Source organism: Colius striatus, chromosome Z, assembly GCF_028858725.1.
Source record: "Colius striatus isolate bColStr4 chromosome Z, bColStr4.1.hap1, whole genome shotgun sequence".
In the NCBI taxonomy this organism is placed as follows: domain Eukaryota; kingdom Metazoa; phylum Chordata; class Aves; order Coliiformes; family Coliidae; genus Colius; species Colius striatus.
Window position 1 is genome coordinate 50,023,938 of NC_084790.1, and position 20,929 is coordinate 50,044,866.

Here is a 20,929-nt window from a genome sequence, read left to right on the forward strand (position 1 = left end):
GAGGAGGCTGAGAGAAGATATCACTCTTTACAGCTACCTGCAATGGAGCTGTAGTGAGGTGGGGATTGATCTTTCCAGTAACAGAACATGAGGAAACGGGTTTAAGTTGCACCAGGAAATGTTTAGATTGGACATTAGGAAGAATTTCTTTTCACTGAGGGGGTTATTAAGCATTGGAACAGGCTGTCCAGGGAGGTAGTGAAGTCACTATCCCTAGAGATATTTAAAAGACATGTAGATGAAGTGCTGAGGATTATAACTCAGTTTAGTCATGGCTTGGCAGTGTTAGGTTAGTGGTTGGACTCAATGATCTTTCCAACTGTAATCATTCCATGATTCTATGATTCAGCTTCCACGGGCATGAATAGTGCATATGTTTTGAGTGCTAGTTATATTTGCCCAGTTCTGTTACTTCAAAAGGAGAGTTGTCATGTTTCTCATAAAAGTGTCTTTCATAAAGAAAGGTGTCTCTTCATTTAACATTTCTACACTTAAAAAAAAAATTAATTTAGATTCAAAAGTAATAACAGTTATTCTGCAAAAAATGACAATATAGATATGAGCAAGAGATCAAATTCCACTTTTCAGTAAAAGAAGGTTCAATTTCAGACCCCAGGAAATCACACAAACTGAAAGTTATGTTTTTATATTGTTATTTCTGTACATTCTTTTTTAATCTTGGTTCTGTGAAAGTATGAAGGGGGGGAAACAATTCAAGTGATACATCATAGCAGAGTGGTATTCAATAAAACAAACAATAAACTAAGGTATTTTTGTGTTTTCTTTGTCACAAGGATAATATACATCTGCTAACCTACCTTCAGAGCTGTAATTTGTCAGAACAGATATTGGCAACTGCATAGCATGACAGATGCGATGAAAACAGTTCCATGAGGCATTCAAGCACCTCTGGCTTCAGATGGAAGCCTTTGTTTATTTGCAGATTCACTAGCCAAAGGGTCTTGAAATGCAAAAGCACCCAAGGAATAGAGATAATGAGGGAAAACCCTTACAGAATACTAAACAGTATGATGTTCTTCTGAAATACTTTATCTTCTTTTCTTTCAAATTTGGACAACACCTATAGTATCTGTGTGAAAAGGCATTTGCAACTTGTTACCTTGTTATCTGCAATTTCTTAAAAAGTGATAGAATTCAAAACACAGATTCAATGTTACACTCCTGAAATCTGTAAACAGCCCACCACTCTTTGTCCTTCTGTCCAACTGCACCTACTCTTCCTGTTAACAGTTCTATACTCCCACTACCACAACTCTCATTAGAAAACATCTAAGCTGTTTTCCTTTCAGAACTGTGATTAGACTGGCAAAGTATCTAAGCCAGATTGACCAGTTCTCCTGGAGAACTGCTTGATAAAGCCCTACAAAACTGCAGTACATTATAGACTAAGTTTTGCTGATCATCCTGCCCACATTTAAATACAAGTGCCTCTTCAGAGTATGTATATTAGAGAAATTGTCTTTCGGCCTGTAGGTTATTAATAGTAAGAGAGTCCTTGTGATAAAGACTGATGTGATTATTTACTGAACTCTACAATACTGTCAGTTGTGATGGAAGCTGAACTGATGGGTAATAATTTATTCCGCAAATTTACCCAACACTATTTTAAAAAAAAATAAGTAAAATTTTATCTCAAATTCAAGCATATAATTACAAAGTATTTGACTGCAGTACTTGCTCCGATAGATGTCAGATTAATTGCTTTCAGATCTGCCAATATTTGTAGTAACAAAATCCTTGTTTATGAACCCTTCCCCTTACCTATTTTCTTGTTCTTTTTCTTATTTTTCATTATGCTTTTCAAGTTTTTACTTTGTGGTGGGAGACTGCCTAACCAGAATAAAGAGGCAGATTCTGTAAGTAGCTATGGCAAATCTTACAATTCTTAGCCTTTGATCACAAGGGTCTTCAACTTACCCAATATCTACTGGAAATAAAATACAGAAGAGAGAACACAGTCCAGGAGGTGCCTGAAGCATGTGGAAGATAACCTTAACACAACTAGAAAGGGAGTCAACAAAGGATGGCAAACCAGTGGACCTGCTGTTTGTGAACAAGGAAGGACTTGTAAGTAATGCAATGGTTGGAGGCTGTCTTGGGCACAGTGACCAGGAAATGATTGAGTTCTTAGTTCTCAGAGATGTAAAGAGAAGGGTCAGCAGAACTATCACCTTGCACTTCTGGAGGATATGTTTGAGACCCTGGTTGCCAGAGTCCCTTGGGAAGCAGTTCTGGAGAGCAAAGGTGTCCAGGAAGGCTGGCCATTTCTCAAAACAGAAATCTTAAAGGCATGGGAGCAGACATGTCTGTCTGAACAGAGAGCTTTGGCTAGAACTCAGGAAAAAAAGGAGAGTTTATGACCTTTGGAAGAAGGAGCAGGGAACTCAAGAGGACTACAAGGATGTAATGAGGTTATGCTTGGAAAAAATCAGAAGGGCTTAAACACAACTAGAGCTTAATTTGTCTACTGCAGTAAAAGACAAAAAAAAAACTTCTATGAATACAATAGTGACAAAATGAGGGCTAAAGAGAATCTCCATTCTTTCTCACATGAAGGGCCAAACGTTCTGACAAAGGATGAGGAAAAGGCTAAGGTACTGAATGTCTTCTTTGCCTCAGTGTTTAAGACCAGGTGTTCTTGGGGCTCCCAGAGCTGGAAGACATGGATGGGAGCAGAATTAAGCCCCCTTAGTTCAAGGGAAAACAGTGTGTGACATGCTATACCACTTAGATACACAAAATTGTATGGGGCTGGATGGTATTTTTCTGAAGGAACTGCAGGAGCTGGTGGAAGTGCTCACCAGCCCCTCTTTATCAACTAGAAGGAATCTTGGTTTACCAAGGAGGTCGTCCCAGTGGACTGGAGACTGGCAAATGTGATGACTATATACAAAAAAGGCTGGAAATAGGATCCAGTGAACTACAGGCCTGTCAGACTGACCTTGGTGCTTGGGAAGGTTATGGAGCAGATCTTCCTGAGTGCCATTACACAGCACATATAGGACAACTAGGTGATTGGGCCTAGTCAGCATGGGTTTCTGAAAGATGGGTCCTGCTTGACTAACCTAAGCTCTTCCTATGATAACGTGGCCTACTTAGTGGATAAGTGAAAGGCTGTGGATGTTGTCTACCTAGACACCAGTAAAGCCTTTGACACTTTTCCCCAGAGCATGCTCCTGGAGAAACTGTCTACCCATGGCATGGGTCAACATACTCTTTGCTGGATAAAAAAAATGGTTGTTGGTGGTGAATGGTAAACCCAGTTGGCAATTGGTCACCAGTGGTGTTTCCCAAGGCTCAGTATTGGGGCCTGTTCTATTTAATGTCTTCATCAATCATCAGGATGATGAGGTTGAGTGTAAGCTTGCAAATACTAACAAGTTGGGTGGGAATGTTGATCTGTTGAAACGTATGAAGGCTCTTCAGAGGGACCTGGACAGGCTGCAGCGATGGGCTGAGGACAGTGGGATGAAGTTCAACACAGCCAAGTGCTGGGTCTTGCACTTGCATCACGACAACCCCATGTACAGGCTTGGGGATATGTGGCTGGAAAGCTGCCCAGCAGAAAAAGAACCTGGCAGTGTTGGTCAACAGCCAGCTGAACATGAGCCAGCATCCTGGCTTATATTAGAAACAGTGTGACCAGCAGGACCAGGGAAGTGATTGTTCCCCTGTACTCAGCACTGGTGAGGCCACACTTTGAATACTGTGTCCAGTTCTGGGCCCTTCACCACAAGAGGGACATGGAGGTGCTGGAGTGTGTCCAGAGATGGACAACAACGGTGGTGAAGGGTCTAGAGCGTAGGTCTTATGAGGAGCAACTGAGGGAGCTGGGGTTGTTTAGTCTAGAGAAAAGGAGATTAGGGGAGACCTTATTGCTGCCTACACCCACCTGAAGGGAGGTTGTGGTGAGGTCAGCATTGGTCTCGTGTCTTAAGTAACAAACAGTAGAAGAGCAAATAGCCTCAAACTGTGACAGAGTGGTTTAGATTGGATAGAAGGAAAAAATTCTTCACCAAAATGGTTGTGAAGCATAGGCCACCCAGGGAAGTAGTTGAGTCACCATCCCTGAAGGTATTCAAAAGATGACTAGATGAGTGTTTAGTGATAAGGTTTAGTGCTGCGTGCAGCAATGCTGGGTTAAGTGTTGGATTTGATCTTAAAGGCCCCTTCCAACCTAAATGATGCTATGATTCTATCCTTTTTTTTTTTTTTGTTATGTATCCTCTCTACCTTGTTTATATGTTTCTCTTGTCTAGTTTTTCTCTCCCTTTTGTATAATCTTCCCTATCTCATACAAATATTGTCCTACTAACAGCCTTCAGAAAGATCATTTATCTTCCATCTATCTCAAGTTTACATTAGTCAACCCACAGCTGAAGTTAAAAGGGCTGGGTCAAAGCTATTTGGAAAGCTCAGACCTTGCCATCTGCTTCCTTGCCTTGACTGAGAAGCATAACTACCTTTTTGGCATACACTATCAGCTTTGAAGCCAGTTACCTGCAGAGCTATTCATTAGCTCACAGTGTAAAAACACTAACAGTCATGGGCAGGAGATACCTGGGAGCTGGAGAGGAATTAGAGGCAGCAGGGTGAGAGGACACAAGGTATTTCAAAAGAAAGAAGTGAAGCAAGTGAGCACGAAGGGTTAAAAGACAAGTACAATATGATAATAAATACTGATGACACACAATTATAAAAGCACATTGTTGTTCTAGATCTGAAGTTTCTGAAGGCAACTGCTTGTGTAAGCCATTCACCTTGTGCTGTGTCCTCATGGCCCATATCTCTGCTGGTTACAGTTGTTATGTATATGGAGTGCTTGCATGTCCTTCCTGTCTTGATCATTGATAGAAGGGAAGGATGCAACACTAAGAGCTTCCTGTCACTACAGGTAATATACAAAAGTAGTGGTATAAGTCAGCATGGGTGGATTTGAACAGGCAAGCACTTCAAAACTGCTCATTACAAGAAACTTCCTCCACAGTTTTGGAGTTTTGCTAACTGCTGACTCCTCTCAAGAGTGTGAAGGATCTGAGAAAAGATCTAAATTATAGGTTTAGTGCTACTACACTGGCATCAGCCCAATTTGGTAGATTTCTGTAATGTGGAAGGAGTACTGCAGGAAGTTTTAGAAATATTTTCTGAGGAAGGGTTAAGAAATGTGTCTGAAGGTGAGTCTCAGTCCTGTCTAAAGTATTCTGGAAAAAAACCATTATATGACACTCAAGGGACACTCATTCACAAGAGGCAGTAGGCAGGGAAAAGGCTTCTTAACAGCTTTTACTTTAAAAAGTTTACCATAACTAATCAGTATTTCCTAATACTTCTTTAGTTTTGGAGAAGTTATTTGGCCAAACTGCTAATTTTAGAAAATCAAAAGAAATCTCTATAAATCTGGACATAATGTCTGGTTTGTAAAATAGGACATATTTATTTAGCATTTGTTCCTTTGCTTATGAAAAAGAATGTTTCATCTAGGAGCAACCATATGAGGTTGTCTGAAGAATTTCTAAACTGTAGGTCATCTCAGGATATCTACTTCAGCTAGTTTTTTACTGCATGAAAATGCTGATTACTTACAAAAGTAATATTTGGGCTGGATAAGCATGATACATTCTCCCATATTATCACAGAATCACACAATCGTTTCAGCTGGAAGAGACCTCTAAGATCACTGAGACCAGTCTTTGTCCCAGCCCTATCAACCACTAGACCATTTTCTAAGTGTAACATCCACCTGTCTATTAAACACCTCCAGGGACAGTGACTCCACCACCTCCCTGGGCAGCTCGTTCCAATGCCTGACAACCCTGTCAGTAAAGAAATTCTTCCAAATGTCCAGCCTGAACCTCCCCTGGCACAACTTGAGAGGCCATTTCCTCTTGTTCTTCTGGTTTTTACTAGGGAAAACAGAAGCAATCAAAATGAAATTTGCCAGAATAACACAATAATATAGTGCACTTCAAGGCACTTTATTCTAAATTGAGTTGTACTTAGAAAAACTGCATCTAAAGTTATCCAAAAGTATAAAAAAATCCTAAAGTAACAGCTTAAATAAATACAGTTTTTGTGACAGACGTTTGACAAAATTAACTGAGAATAACACTTCACAGAGGCAGTGTTGAATAGGCAACAACAGTTCCATTCAAGTTGACAGTGATGTTATGAACCATGTTCTGGTACTAGAGAAGTCTTCATTTAACAATGTCAAAGATAGATCTAGCAAGGTGCTTTTTGATGACAAATCTTTGCACATTTTCCCAATGGCTAATGATGAATACAGCTAACAGGTTCTTGTCTAGGTCTTTTTACTTTGCAGGAAACCATATCTAAATCATTCCAAGACCTTTATCAGGGTTTTGCATTCATTTTTCTTTAGAATTTTTATTTTTTATTAAATTTATGGTATAACTTTACATAAAAGGAGATCATGCAGCAGGTTGTCCAATGTTTCTTTATTCTTTTCAGTAGCTTATGTTCATCTTTCAGACTTCTATATCCCTCCACACCCTTTACTCAGCAATACCTTAATATTATTTAAACTCTTTTTTTTTCCAAGTAACTTTTTTGCATGCAAATTTTTTACAAGTTTTAGGTTTTTCAGATGCAAAATACATAAATTCCCCTTTTTTTTCACTGAGTAGTTTACTTCCACAAACATATTCTGATTGTGATAGAATCTGAGAAAAATATATCTTGTAATATTTTTTACAATGAAATCTTCTATCAGATACTAGTTTTATTTTTCATGCTCCTTAATCTATTTTTAATATTTTCTGTACGATAACTGACTAGTTTAAACTTGACACATCTAAATGATTTTATACCATTTGAATACTTCTCAATATTTTATTGACTTTTAATTTCATGAAACTGCTTCAATAAGTCTCTGGTCCTTCAGAAATCTCATCTCTAATCTTAGTGACAATACTATTTTGCCTTGAAAACATGTCATTTGGTTCTTTGTTTGAGATTACTCCTATTTCATATTTGGGCTTTTTGATTCACACAAAATTACAGGAACAAAGCCTCCTGCCTAGATAATGGAGATATATATTCAGTGACCTTCACTAAGAAAGGGGAACTGACATCTACTGTCTGGAGACAGGACCTCTAAAATGAAAAGAGGTTATAAATGGAAATTAAGTTGAATTTCTATCCCCATTCAATTGACACTTCTTCATTTGGGCAAGATGTGGGATTTAGTAAACAATGCAATAAATGTTCAAGATTAATTCAAACTCTTCAAGCAAATTTCCCATCATACTGCAAGAAGATGCAGTTTCAAAGCTGTCACAAACATCTGAGAGTTCTTCAGGGAGTAAGACCAGAAAGAGTTTGCCTTCCCGCACAGCAGCTGATACAAAGTATCTGGAAACACACACCTGTAAGTTGATTGCTCAAACAGTGGGTATGGTATATTTGTTCCCAGACATTTGAAAGTGAAAGATTTTACTTTGTGGCTTCTGCACCTGGAATGTTCCAGTCTCTCCCTTTTTCCTTGGTGCTCGGCATATGATATATCTGTGTCTGTTACAGCTGCTCTCAACATAAGATCATATCCAAAATTAAATCAAAAAGCAGAGCAAAGGCAGACGTGACATGAATACCATCTTGAATATGGCTCATGTCAAAAGCAAGCTTCCTCTAAGAGCAAGTAAGCAAATGAAAAAGAAGGGTTTCAAATACGTGAAGTGGAAAAACTGCCTCATCACAGGCAAACAGTGAGAAGAGAAAAAAGGGGTTTTTTACATTTTCAGAGTGTGAAGTACAGATTCAGTTCTACAAACCTTGTGGCTTTTACAATGCAACACTGATAACAACTGAAGGAGGTTATTCTGGAGAGAAATCTCAGCAAATGTAAGCCAGCCATAGATTTCTTCCTGCAGTAACTGCAATGAAGAATGACTCTGCATGTCATGCTTTCTTGTGTTTCTTTGTTGGTGGTTGTTTGGTTGGATTAAAAATGTAGTACGTGGTGGCAAATTGTCTATGTCTATGTATGCAGCTCTTAAATATGAGGTAGGAGGATTTTGGATACAATGGGGATCCACAAAGAGGTTTAAGATACAGACATGAATCAACTGCTCCCTCAAAGACTATTATTCATGAGTACACAATAGACCACACTCTTCAATCCAGAACATGTAATTGTTGTGAGGTACCATGCAGGCACTGTACATTACTGGAAAAGCTACTGCTATAGATGAAGAGGAGATCCTGGAGGCCTATGATAATTTCTTTTTGGCATGAGTGTCTGCCCTACTTTAGACCACTTTCAGGGGTTTCTAAAACTGCAAACATCACACAAGAGTGTTAGTGCACTATGGATACATAAACCATACAATCAGTGGTTTTATGTGCATGCATTTACAACACAGCATACTGTACTCTCATCAGCTGCCTTGTTCATCTTTCTAAAGAGTGATAGCGGTCTGAAATGGAATTGTAATTGTGACTTTTGATCTGAATCAAGGAATTACAAGAAGTGCTAAACAAACCACTTTGCAGAACAGAGCTCTTGATTATTCAGGAGTTCAGCAAATGTAGAAGCTTTCTCACAGTAATTCACTTGTGTGTCTCAATTTCTGCCCATGTAAGTTTAAAATAATAAACTTAATCAACCATTAGCAGTACCTTAAACTTTTCCAACAACTGGCAATGTATTAAAATGAAGAGAAAACATTCAGCCACAAACAGTATTCTTCTGGAGAGATCAATAACATTTGGCATACTCTAGGGTCTCATTTTAAATTTCACACTCTTGGCTGCAGTGGCAAACAATACTATGCACACAGATCCATTAGCAAATTTACAAACATTACTGAAATCTTACAGTACACCTCTGAGGAGGGTATTATTTTGCTGAGAGAACAAGCAATATGTAGGTAAGTTGAGGCACAAAAAAGTTAAGCAAGTTCATAAAAATTCACAAAGCAAGTATTTTGCAAAATATGAACAATATCATTATCACAATTTGCAGTCTGTGTCTCTCCTCTAAAATCATTACTCTTCCCCTCAGGGTTGTTATTTAGAAGTGTAGTAGTTACCGTGTTTAATTCTTTTGCCTCTGATGCAGATTATATTTCTACATTAAATAATGTGCTTTTGCAAACAGGAAAGTTTTATTAACACGGAGAATTGTGGAAATGAACAAAACCAGAGGAGCTTACCCAAATCCAGAAAACAAGCGACAGAAGAGGAAGAAGCCATAGCCCTGGACAAATGATGAAAGGAAGGCAAAGAATCCATTGACAGACATGCATATCAGGAGTGACTGTCTTCTTCCCACCTTGTCTGCCAAGCCTCCCCAGAAGAATGCCCCCACCATCATCCCAAGGTACACTATGCTACCTGCAATACACAAAAAAAGACGTTTTTTTGTGAGCTACATAACTGACCACACAAAAATTAATGGATCTTCTATATTCACAAAAGAAACAATATACAGATTAATTTATCCCTTCTCAGTAAACAGAAATTATATCACAGCTTTGCAAATGTATCTGAGGAGAACAGATTTCCTACTGTGTCTTTGTTGCCTGTTACCAGAGACACTGAAGCTTAATATAATTATTACACAAGGTGCCTGTAGCTAAAACAATTAAAACACAGACAAATAAGACTCAATGGGAGAAAGAATGTCACTGTTTCCTCAGAAATAAACTCTATTCATGTTAAATACTGCAAACACTGTAACTTCGTCTCCAGAAATAAATTGTCTGAACATTTCTAGAATAAAGTAGTCCTTCAGGTGATTAATCACTGGGAATAAAATGTGCTAAATCTAAAGGAAAGTGATCATGAAATAGAGACTTTCTATTTGAGATCTAAAGAATCAAAAATATCCAGCTCAATTGTTTTTTCTCTCTCACCTACTTTAGGGTACTGCTTTATTTAAAAAAAGCACCATCCTGTACATAGAAAACATACACTGGAATGTTTGGGGTTTTTTTGGGTATTTTCCTAAAGAATTTTGAACAGATACATTTCAGTTTAGCTACACTCATTAAAACAAATAAAAGATTTTTTTTTTTTTACATTAATGATGTTTTCAACATTAAATACTTTGTCACAGACAGATCCGCTGAAATAGTTAACCTTTTGACTGTTCACATCTTAGCACATTGTAGATTATTTCCTTCCCAGGGACAAACCTTCCGTGGGACATTTGGCAAAGGTACACAACACATCCAGCAGACTGTCAGAGGTACAACTAGATCCCAAGCACTGGACAGAACAAAACAGTTTTGTATTTTATTTGGTATATGTAATCCTTTTTCCACCTACTTTCTTACTGAACTTCTGAGACTGGGTTTTATATACCTAGCAGTAGCTAACATCTTTTATGTATATATCTACCACAGAGCAGGAATTGAATTTAAAATAGCTATAAGCAGTTAAAATACAGGTAAGCATTATTCTGTGTCTCTTTTCAATGTCAGAAGAATGGACACACTCCTCAGCAGCTCTGCTGGTTTTAATTGCTGTTGTCTGAAATTCTGGACTCTGAAAGAATCACCTCTGCCCTGCAGAAGTTAGTTTAAAGGGAAAAAAAGATTAAAAAATCCACTTAAATGCCTGGGCTTGGTTAATTGCACATTAATACAGATGTCACTCATCAGTACTTCCATGCTTGGAATGCCAGATCTTAACCTGAAGTGCTGACATCTGCAGGGTTTCATGCACTTCAAAACATCCCTGTTCCCCTCACTTTTTGTACAAGCAGTTCCCATAGCTGCTTCCCAATGAGACATCGTTTAAAAACATTTGATAGAACACGTGTTATGAGTATTAGCAATATAGTTATATTTTGGTTAGGTGAATATGCTGTTTTTATCATTGCCCTTGACATTGATTGTGACATATACCAGCAAATGAGTCTTTTCTGTAGCTGTGTTTTAGCCAACATAGAATAAGACATCTCCGTCAGTCCCTTGGGACTTTACCTAAGCATGAGAAACAAGCTTATTAAAAACGACAGTTAAATGTCTTCTCAAAACAACTTTTGTGAATGCACATTTTCTAGCTTTCACTGGGATCTTAGTCTTTCATCAAAAGTTATTGATAAGAGTGTAGGCAAATCCAGGATTTGCAGAATTACTAAGATATCTGTGTTCTTTCTCCTATTAGCCCAGGAGGGACACAGACACAGTATTATATTATTTTTTTCTTTAGAGATGTTTAGCAACAGTTGTTTATCAGGTATCTCCTTCATTTTGTTCAGAAATTTTTGTTCCAATAATTCAGATTTTCTGGAGAATGCACACTCAAATATTTTCTGGTCCTGAAGAGACAAAACTTGATAAGTGGCTTAGCATATTTGCTCAACTGCTTTACCATCTCTACCATGGGCAAGATGACTGTACCACACTGCAGGTAAACCGGTACTTACAAGCAATTTGTAAATTTCACCCAGCAGAACTGGTGCTTTCTTGTCAATATTAATTGAACAAACTTAGCAAAAATAGTATAATAGCTGTATTGCCTGTAGACTGATTTCAAAAAGGCAAACAAAATGGTTAATTTTTACTCTTACAGTGAAATTCCTTACCTTCTTTTTTATACATAAATGTTGTTGGGCTTTCCTAGTCAACATTCTAATTGGTGAAGGACAATCAAATTGGTTTGTATTGCTTTTTAGACATGGCTAATTTTGGAATATTTTATGCAAATAATCTTTATTTCACCAAGTAACTACTCTCTTTGTGATGCACAGAAATATCAAAGCACTGTGAATTATGAAAGACAAAAGGTTCAAAGCCTTGGGAGTTTAAAAACATTAACGTTTCTTTTTTTGACAAGTACCACAGCTCTTTCATAATATGTAATGCTCCTGAAGAGCATTCAAAAGATGCTGCTAAAAGTAATAATCTCCTCCTATTACTAAACCACTATAAATAAGCCTCTCTCTGAGCTGTACCATTAGCTTAATTCTTTCCCACTATATTAACTTCAATTTTTTTCCTAATTGCTTTGCAGACCCTCCACAACACTTGTCCCTCAACAAAGGTCTGTATTCCTTCCATTTTGAACTTGCTGCAGCTGCCAATGACACCTGTTTCAGTGTATTTTCCTGTCTATCTTTGGCATATTTTCTGTCTCTCTTTATACAGAACATAACCTTGCCTGCAGACCATAAAGGAAGTCCCCTTCCTCTCAACTTTCAAACTGTTTCTTAAGTCCTTTCACTCCCACAGCAACCTATAGAAGTGACAAATGGAAAAAGAGAATTTCAGCTATGAACAGTTAAAATAGCTGAACAAACACCTAATAAATGCAAGTAACCAATGACGTAAAATTATCATTTTACTCTTCCGCACCTCTTCCTTTACAACCTTTGTAGCTTTTGTTTACCATGCCACTGTTCAGAACATAAATCTCTTGAGGAAAACATACTAAGTTTTTTGTACACCTTTGGCTACTAGGCAACTTTTTAGGAGCTAGCAAAAGCTTAACTTTATAAACCAAGAACTCTCTTAATGTCCAAATTCCAGTTACGAGCAGTTTAAGCATGGGATAAGAACACATGCAGGATCAGTCACTGAAGTTCAGTTAAACAGTATTTCCCTCTTTGTGTTGCCATAGCTTCCTTACCTACCACTGTCTGCTGCATTTCATAGCCTGGTATCTAAATGGTAGCCAAATCCTTTTGAGAAATCAGTCTGTAAGCATATACTTCACTGGGAGAAAATAAGGCAATGAAAGTCACGTCAGACTTCCTTGCAACAGAGACTCAGGCTATGCAACTCACTAATGGTCATCTTCTGCTTTTACCGATCTACTATAAAGCAGATCTAGAGCTAGTCTGAAGTTGACTATTTCCTGTTGTCTTGTTCAGGTCATTTGTCTGAGTGAGGAATGCATTTCATACAACCCCAAAAAACATTGTCATTAGAAAAAAAAAGCTCTAAAAATAAGATTAAAACATTATTTATATTTTCCAAAAGGAGGTTGTAAGTGTGGTCCTAAATGCAGCTCCAAGAGCAAAAACTGTCCCTTCATAAGACTTATCCTGTACTTTAATCAGTGTTTTATTTACTGTAAGATCTTCCTATACACTATTGTCTAGAGTCTAATCACTCATAATTAAGAATTTCAATGCCTATAAGTAGTATAACGAGTAAGAATATTCAGATTTATCTTTTTTTAAGCCTGATAAACAACATATTCAGAGTTTAAAGACGGTAATATTTCAGAACTATACTCAATTATAATCTGTAATTAGTTTCTTTGCTTAGAAAAAACTTTGAAAAGAGCTGCAACCCATGCAGCAACTAACTTCAGTCAAACACAAAGTCTAATTAACTGTTTATAATAGGAGATTAATTAAGACAAACATTTTCCACTAAGAAGAAAAATATAAGAAGACTGTAGTATCTCCAGAACTGGCAGAAGAAATCAATTTTCTAAAGCCACTGTCTTTGGATGTCTAAAATCACCTACATAGTCAAAACATTTGATCTTCAGTTCTTATTTGTCACATTATTCACCTCTTCAGAGGTACTAACACTTGAAAAACCTTATGTAAGGAACTGCCACAAACTAATGCTCCTCTGTAACAACTATTCCTCTCTAAACACCGCTTGAAGTGGCGGAACAAGTAGACCTATATTTATGGAACAGTAAATTTTTAAGGTATATATGTAAATGGTTAAAAGAGTAAAATATCAATTGCTCAGTCATCTGAAAAAGTTGACAGGTACTGTTTTCCAGCTAAGGTGTGAGCCAGACACCACATTAACCGAAATAAAAATTTAGGAAGAGTGTCTGCAAGTTCAAGTCTTCTAAAGTTATAGATTTCCGTTCTCTAAATGCTAGCTGTTTCCTACAGCAATCATTTTGTGTCTTAATCTCAGATATTAAATGATTGCTCTTACCTAATAATATGTAATATATGCAAATCCTCAAATGACATGGCACATCAGGCTCTTTTTCGATTACTGTTCTTCAGAGTAATCCACTCCGCCTGCCTTCCTTTTCAGGACAGCTGCAGACAGGCCTCAGTCTGCAATTTCATACTCTCTAGTGCAGATGCTTAATTACACATTCATTTTGAAGCTTTTTGCTCTTCTGCTTAATATATGTATTTACAGTCCTTTTGCTTACTATTACACTATTAGAATTAATTTTAGGAATAACAGTAATAAGGTTTATTTGTTTAAATACATGAATGGTATAAAGCAATTTTAAAATTAATGTTGAAGCTCTACAGTCTCAATATAAAAGTCTGTACAGTGTATATCACACTGCAGGGATTCTTGGACCTTCAGGTGTGACTTAAAACTTCATAACCTTTATGCTAAGTTTTGTAATGGCAGTAGTTCCATAGTGACAGGTCTTTGCATGGCAGACTATTTAGTTTTTTATATTTTTTTAGCTGCTTAGTGCAAAAGATATTCTAGGTATCCTTCACAGTCAGTAAAAAAGAATAACTTCATTTCTATAATAACTAAAAGAATATAAAAATTTGCACTCATTCATAATGAATCTCAGTGAGATAAGTGAAAAAAAAAGACAACTGCATCTCCTTTTCTGAAACACGCTGAAACATTAATGTTTTCATGAAGGGATGAGAACAAAATTTTTTTTCAATCCAAAACAAGTGTTTAAAAAAATGTTTATTAATTTCTAAAAGACTGTTTCTCTAGCATTTGTATAGAAAAAGAGCTCAGGGAAATACTACAATGTAAAGGCTACCAAAAGTACACAGCATACATTTCATAGCTCAAATAAATCAACTAAAAACACTACAGTAAATAACCTCTCTTCTCCAGCAACAGAAAAAAAACAGAAAACAAGCATCTCCTTATACTACTTTCAAACGTACCTGAAAAATATCTGATGATGTTCAACCTGATACCAACCCAGAAATTTCACATAAATAGAAATCAAGTGAACTGTACCTGTTTCTCAGACAAAATGATCCTGTTCTCAGACAATACTAATGAACTGCAATAGAGGAACTCAACCATGAAAGTCAGGAAAATGGAACTGAAAGCGAAGCTGAGCAAAAGCAAGATCATAGTCAGTTGACCAGCACAGACAGGAAAATGAAAGAGGAAAGAAATAGGTTTCTATGTAGAACGGTTATGATCTTTAAGATAGGGGAAAAAACATCATCAGCAACGCAAGCAACTCAAACAATACAGGTTTGTAATCATATGACATGCATAATTTGATGATTGATTTAACAAAAGGAAAACTCTCATGAGGTAGACAAGTACTGTATTTCTAAAGAGAAGCCTCATAAATACAAAAAAGATAGAACCTAGAAGAATTACAAAATATTAAAAGGAATTAAAAACCAAAACCAAACCAATACTTCCCCCCCCACCTCAAACCCCCATTTTGTTCCTTTTCAAAAGGATTAAGTCCAAACTTTCCAGGGAACTGAACTCAAACAGACAGAGATATAGAACCCCACTGTGGAACCTTCAAGAAAGTTGGAAGACAACTGAACCTTAAGTGAAGGGTACTGATGGCATACTCAGAATGCAGAAAGCACCTAATGCAAGACAAAATTTAACAATATTAAATTTTAGGCCAACAAATATCTACAATATATTTGTCTTGATTCAACATTCAGACTGAAGTCAAAATGGTCACATGATATGGCTACTCAAACTAATCACCCAGCTGTGCTTTTACAAAGGGCAAAGATGAACCAGGAAGATATTTTTTCTTCTTGGGAGGAAATGAGAAGTGAGAACGGTTCTGTTGTCTCCATAAAATAAAAAATCCTTTTTTTTTTACCCAGGAAACAACTTGGGTACATTTCCAAATCATGAATCTACTCTAGTGTGTCCACCTTGAATGAAATTCCAGACATGAAAACTCATAGCTGGAAAAGTCTGATCAAAGGTTTCCCAGTGCTATAATAAAAATAACACCTACGTGAGAGTTAAAGGGCCTCACAACAACCATTCACACAAATTTCTTTCAGGTATTGGTTAATTCTTCTGTTTCCTCTGGCATCTTTGTATTAAATTTATCTGCCTAATACATTTACTTTTCATTTGTTTCCTGTATCTCAGGTGTGAGATTTACTGACTGAAGTGTTTGTGGTGTAAGGCTCAATTTCATTCTAACAGCAAAAAAAAAAAAAAAAAGTATTTTGCCTCCATGTTTCTACTCATTGGGCTAATGAGACTAATTCTGGTTTATGTATTAAGTGCAGAACAAGATTATTTAGCTCTAGAACTTCACATGATCTGTTCATTTTGAAAAACAGTATTTTCTTGCTTTAAGAAGCAAGATGTATGCTAATAAGTCTCCTTACAGTTCTAGGAATATTCATCTTATAAATATCTAAAATTTACACAAACAGGTGTGCTGATATATGGGGTTTTTTTACTAATGAAATAATAGTCTATCGTAACTGATGAGTTTCCTGTCTGCTCATATACTATTTCAATTGAAACAATGTAATAACAAAAGGAATAACTGTTCCTGCTTTTCCTTAGATTCAAAATAGACAATTTAATAAATGCACAGAAGGAGCTCGGTAACTGCAGAGATTGTGACAGGTAATAGATTACTTTCTAGGATGGGGAATTCTCTTCACAGCTGTATTTTCCGATAAGGCAGCAAAATAGAGAGTATGGTAAATCAGTACCTTTGCAGTACATTGTCATCATCCCTTCTGCTTTAAAAACGTTGTCGTGCCAATAACTCTTTTAAAAAAATGCCATGTACTATCAGATGCTAGCATCATTTTCATTTATTGCATAAAATATTTTTTGGAATAAAAAGTAGCTCAGAATTATTCAATTTTCTTTATTAGAATCATTTACAAACTGAATATACTGGTAGGGATTACTGCAACAAATCTCATCACAGTTCTGATATTTCTCAGCTGGCAAAATCAACAATACATTTATAGAGAAAGAGAACAAAGCACTGCTAGCATGATACTCACAACCAGCATTCAAATTTAGCAACATGAGGATGTAAGAACCAGCGAATATGTGGTGTCTTTCTTCCATATAAATAATATTTTTTCAAGATGGTAGTTATGAATATGCAATGTATAGAGCACAGATTTATGAAAAACTCAGGTAATCCCAAGTGATGATGTGAAGCTGTTGACAGATCTCCTAGGTGCTATCACTAAACATACTATTTTCACGTTATCTTCTCCTTTGATCCAACAGTTCCCTCTGGCATTAGCAAGAAAATCCTAACAGACATGCTTCAGATAAAACACACCTAGTTAAGCTGTCCTAATACCCCTAATTCCTGTTTTTTTACACTGTAACTGCGAAGGTTCCTCCAGATTTTTCTAATCTCAGACTTAGGTGCTAAATTCAATGCACTCTTTGTCCGTTTCTGAATTGACCCTGTCATGCTAGAAATTGCTGTGACTTTGCAATTTGAAATGTACTTCCATGGCAATCCCGAGAATCAGAATGATTATAAATGCTACATATGATTGAACAGTGCATAGCACTGTGCAATGTGCTCGGATTAATTAAATTTCAAAGGAAAAAAAAAATCACTAAAGCTTTACATTGCCCACGCAGCCATCTATATTAATCACCTCATTTCATATCAAAACTGTTCATTTTGGCTACATGTTTTATTGCTTGAATGTTAATTTCTCATTTGCCTAGTACTACTCTGACTCCAAACAGAGCAGAGTCCATGAATATCATTAACTTTTAATTAGTGCTGAATTAAAACAAAAAGCCCAAAGTATATACACCTACATTAATAGCGGATGCATCCAACTCAGCAAATCAAACCATGTGATACTAAGAACTAATTAATAAAACTATGTTTCTAGTGAAGGTATCTGTATATTAAAGCTAACAGATGATTGTTTCTTCAGTGTTTAATCACTCATTAACTGTCCTCACTGTAACTATATTCAAGTACTGTCTAAGCTTCCGTCTTGTAAATGGGAGGAAAAAACATGTTCTTTATTGTGCTTCATCCATACAGTTACTGTTACCACCTTTTTGTTCCAAAAAAGTGAAAGGGTGAAGGAAGAGAAAACACTTAAAACCCAAAACACACAGACACAAATGTCCAAAAACCAAAACCAAAGACCTTTAGAAAAAGTCACTGAACTAGGCCTAATCTCATCGGGAACAGGTTATCAAAATTAATAAGTGTCTGAAATTCTGACATCTCCAAAGCTGCCTGACAACAGACTTGATCTACCTTAGCTAGCACACAACAGCTTACTAGCGAAAAAAAAGTAACACTCATTGCTAATGGTCCCTCATCTTCCTTCTGCTTTCACATTTCAAATCAATGAAATAGATTAACTAATCCAATGTCAGAAAGAAGAATAACAGATCACAATAACCCTCTGCATGGAGCCAATACACCTGCAGGTGCTAGTGATGCTAAACAGGCTTTTTAATTACATACTTACAATAGTATCAGAAGCACTGTTATAATATCTAAATGGAAAATTGTTTAGATAACTGTATCTATCACTTAGATTTCTATGTTTAACCAGACTTGCTAGTGGCAACTTCAGAACCAGCCTTGAAAATTGCCCTGAATTCTAACAGATTGGGAAAATATTTGTACTCTGTGAAAATAAGCAGGTGTGACAAATACCAGGCAAAAACAATAGAGAGCACAATAGCCATATATCACACTTGTTATATTCATCAATACTCCCTCAACTTCATATTAGGCTCTCCACTGCTAACCAGTATACAGCAAATAATTTCAGTTCAGCTAACATGACATGCAGAAATTTGCAAGCAGGCCACCTTTGTCTAACCTTAAGAATGCAGATCCTTTTTGACACTAAGGATGTAGTGTCAGTGGCACTTCACATTTTCTTAACTTTCCTACCTTACATCACTCTCCCAACTTTCAACAATCCCCTAAAAAACATCATAGAAAAGCATTTGTCTGCCTGATAAACGAGTTTCTGGGAGTCTTTGAAGACACTTTGACCATTGCACTTTATCCTGAGAAAAGCTTGCTTGATAAGAAAAGTAAAAATAACTTGACACACGTAACGTGTCATCAAAAACTTTGTTTTGGGTTTTTATCTACTAGCTGGAACAAAGACTGGTAGATGTTGGGTAAAAGGGTCATTGGTTTAAGAGAGATAGAGAACAACATTTTACAGCTAGTGGTAGGGAAGTGCAAAATTAGAAGTCTGAGTAGTAAGTAGAGTTGGCCTGGGTGTAAAATCTGAGATTTCAATTAAAAAAAAAAATTACATACAGAATTTCCCTAAGCTCCCCACAGTTCCAGTCACATAATAAATCTGAGTAATTCCTCCCAGACTGCTGCAGCCTGTTAGTTTGGTTTAGTACATGAAACTGCAAAACCTTCCATTTACACCAACCCCTCCTATCAAGCCTCCCAGTTCTGTGTAGAATGGACAATGTGTTGAAAAATTGGTAAGAACAAATGAAACAAAACCCCTCAGTGTCCCCAATAAACTGTTAACTATCACTATAGCTGTTGTTAAACAAGTTTTTTCATACATAGTTAAAAAGATTACCTAGGTCATATTCATGTATCTATTTTTGCAGTACCTCAGTATTATTCCTTCATTAAAGTATTTATGCTTGTATAGTAGGGTGACTTTGATTCTGCAGCAGCTATGAAAGCAACGATATTCCACACATTTGAAACAATACTCACACTTCAAACAAAGGAATCAGGTGTGTACAGTGAGAACAGATGTATTCATCACAATTAAAGAATTGCATCTGCAGTAAAATGCAGTAACAATAGATTAAAAAATTATTATATTTCATACTTTTCAGCACTGACATTTCCATAAACAAACCAAATAAGCTGCTATTTCAAAGTTTATCTATCACAACATCTAATTTGATTCCAATTCTTCAAAATGCAGATAGTATAAGACAAAATGAAAAGGCAAACTTTGAAAGGGTCTAAAATCCTTGATTGATTAAATCCATGGATAAAATGCAATTCACTTTGCTATGACAAAAAAGCCATTAAATTACATTTCTCCCATGTCTTAATGAAGCTCATTAACACATTCTCTGTGAAAATATTTCTTTCTCTTGTTGAAGAGCTCATACATCCTCTCTTTCATTTCATGGCTCAACATTTGATGGTACGATGCAAAATTCAGAGCTACAAACACATAAATATTGAAGATCAAAAGGCTGCAGGATCTGGGGCAGTTCAGCCTGGAGGAGACTCAGTGGGATCTCATTAATACTTAAAGTATTTGAAAGCTGCATGCCAAGAGGATGGAGCAGCACTGTTTTCTGCAGTGTCCACTGAGAGGAGTAGGGGTAATGGACAAAAATTGGAACACAAAAAGTTCCACTTAAGGTAAAGCTTCTTTCCTGTTCAGGTGAGGGAGCCCTGGCACAGGCTGCCCAGGGAGGATGTGGAGTCTCCTCCGCAGGTTTTCAAAATCTGCCTAGATGCCTTCCTGTGTGACCTGATTTAGGTGGACCTGCTTTAGCAGGGATGTTGGACTGGATGATTTCTAAAGGTCCCTTCCAAAATTCCTTCTATTCTGTGATTCTGTGAAAGCTTGCACACCATAACTTAAATGCATTGTAGAATTAACTAAACAGGGACTTTGAAATGAGTGCATGATCATATTTTAAATGTTCAGTTTGGTTAAAAAACTCCATTTGACATTGATTTAAGAAGTGATGTATCACCAGAGATCCTATGGCAGTGGAGAGAAGGAGGAAAAAGTGGAAGAGACAGACAAATTAAGTGTGTGAAATAACCAAGACCCTCAGGCTTTTCCTTTGTGAGGCATTTCCTTCTTTTGGCCACTTTTCTGAGATTATAAATTTGTCTGACATAAACAGTAAAATCACTGATCTGCAATGAGATAGGCAGAGCCAGAACACAACCTGCAGTGCATAAAAAAGCGGCCCACTGATTTTTAAATATTTTATCCAAGCTCAATCCCCAAGACAGA

General features: G+C 36.7%; 1 protein-coding gene across 1 annotated transcript in view; it reads right to left on the reverse strand.

The window, feature by feature from the left end:
* Positions 1-20,929, reverse strand: part of SV2C (synaptic vesicle glycoprotein 2C) — an 80,049-nt gene that overhangs the window by 49,237 nt on the left and 9,883 nt on the right. The window contains exon 2 of the mRNA XM_010205288.2: positions 9,198-9,378. Within this exon, the coding sequence (XP_010203590.2) occupies positions 9,198-9,378 (181 nt within the window). The remainder of the gene's footprint in view (positions 1-9,197; positions 9,379-20,929) is intronic.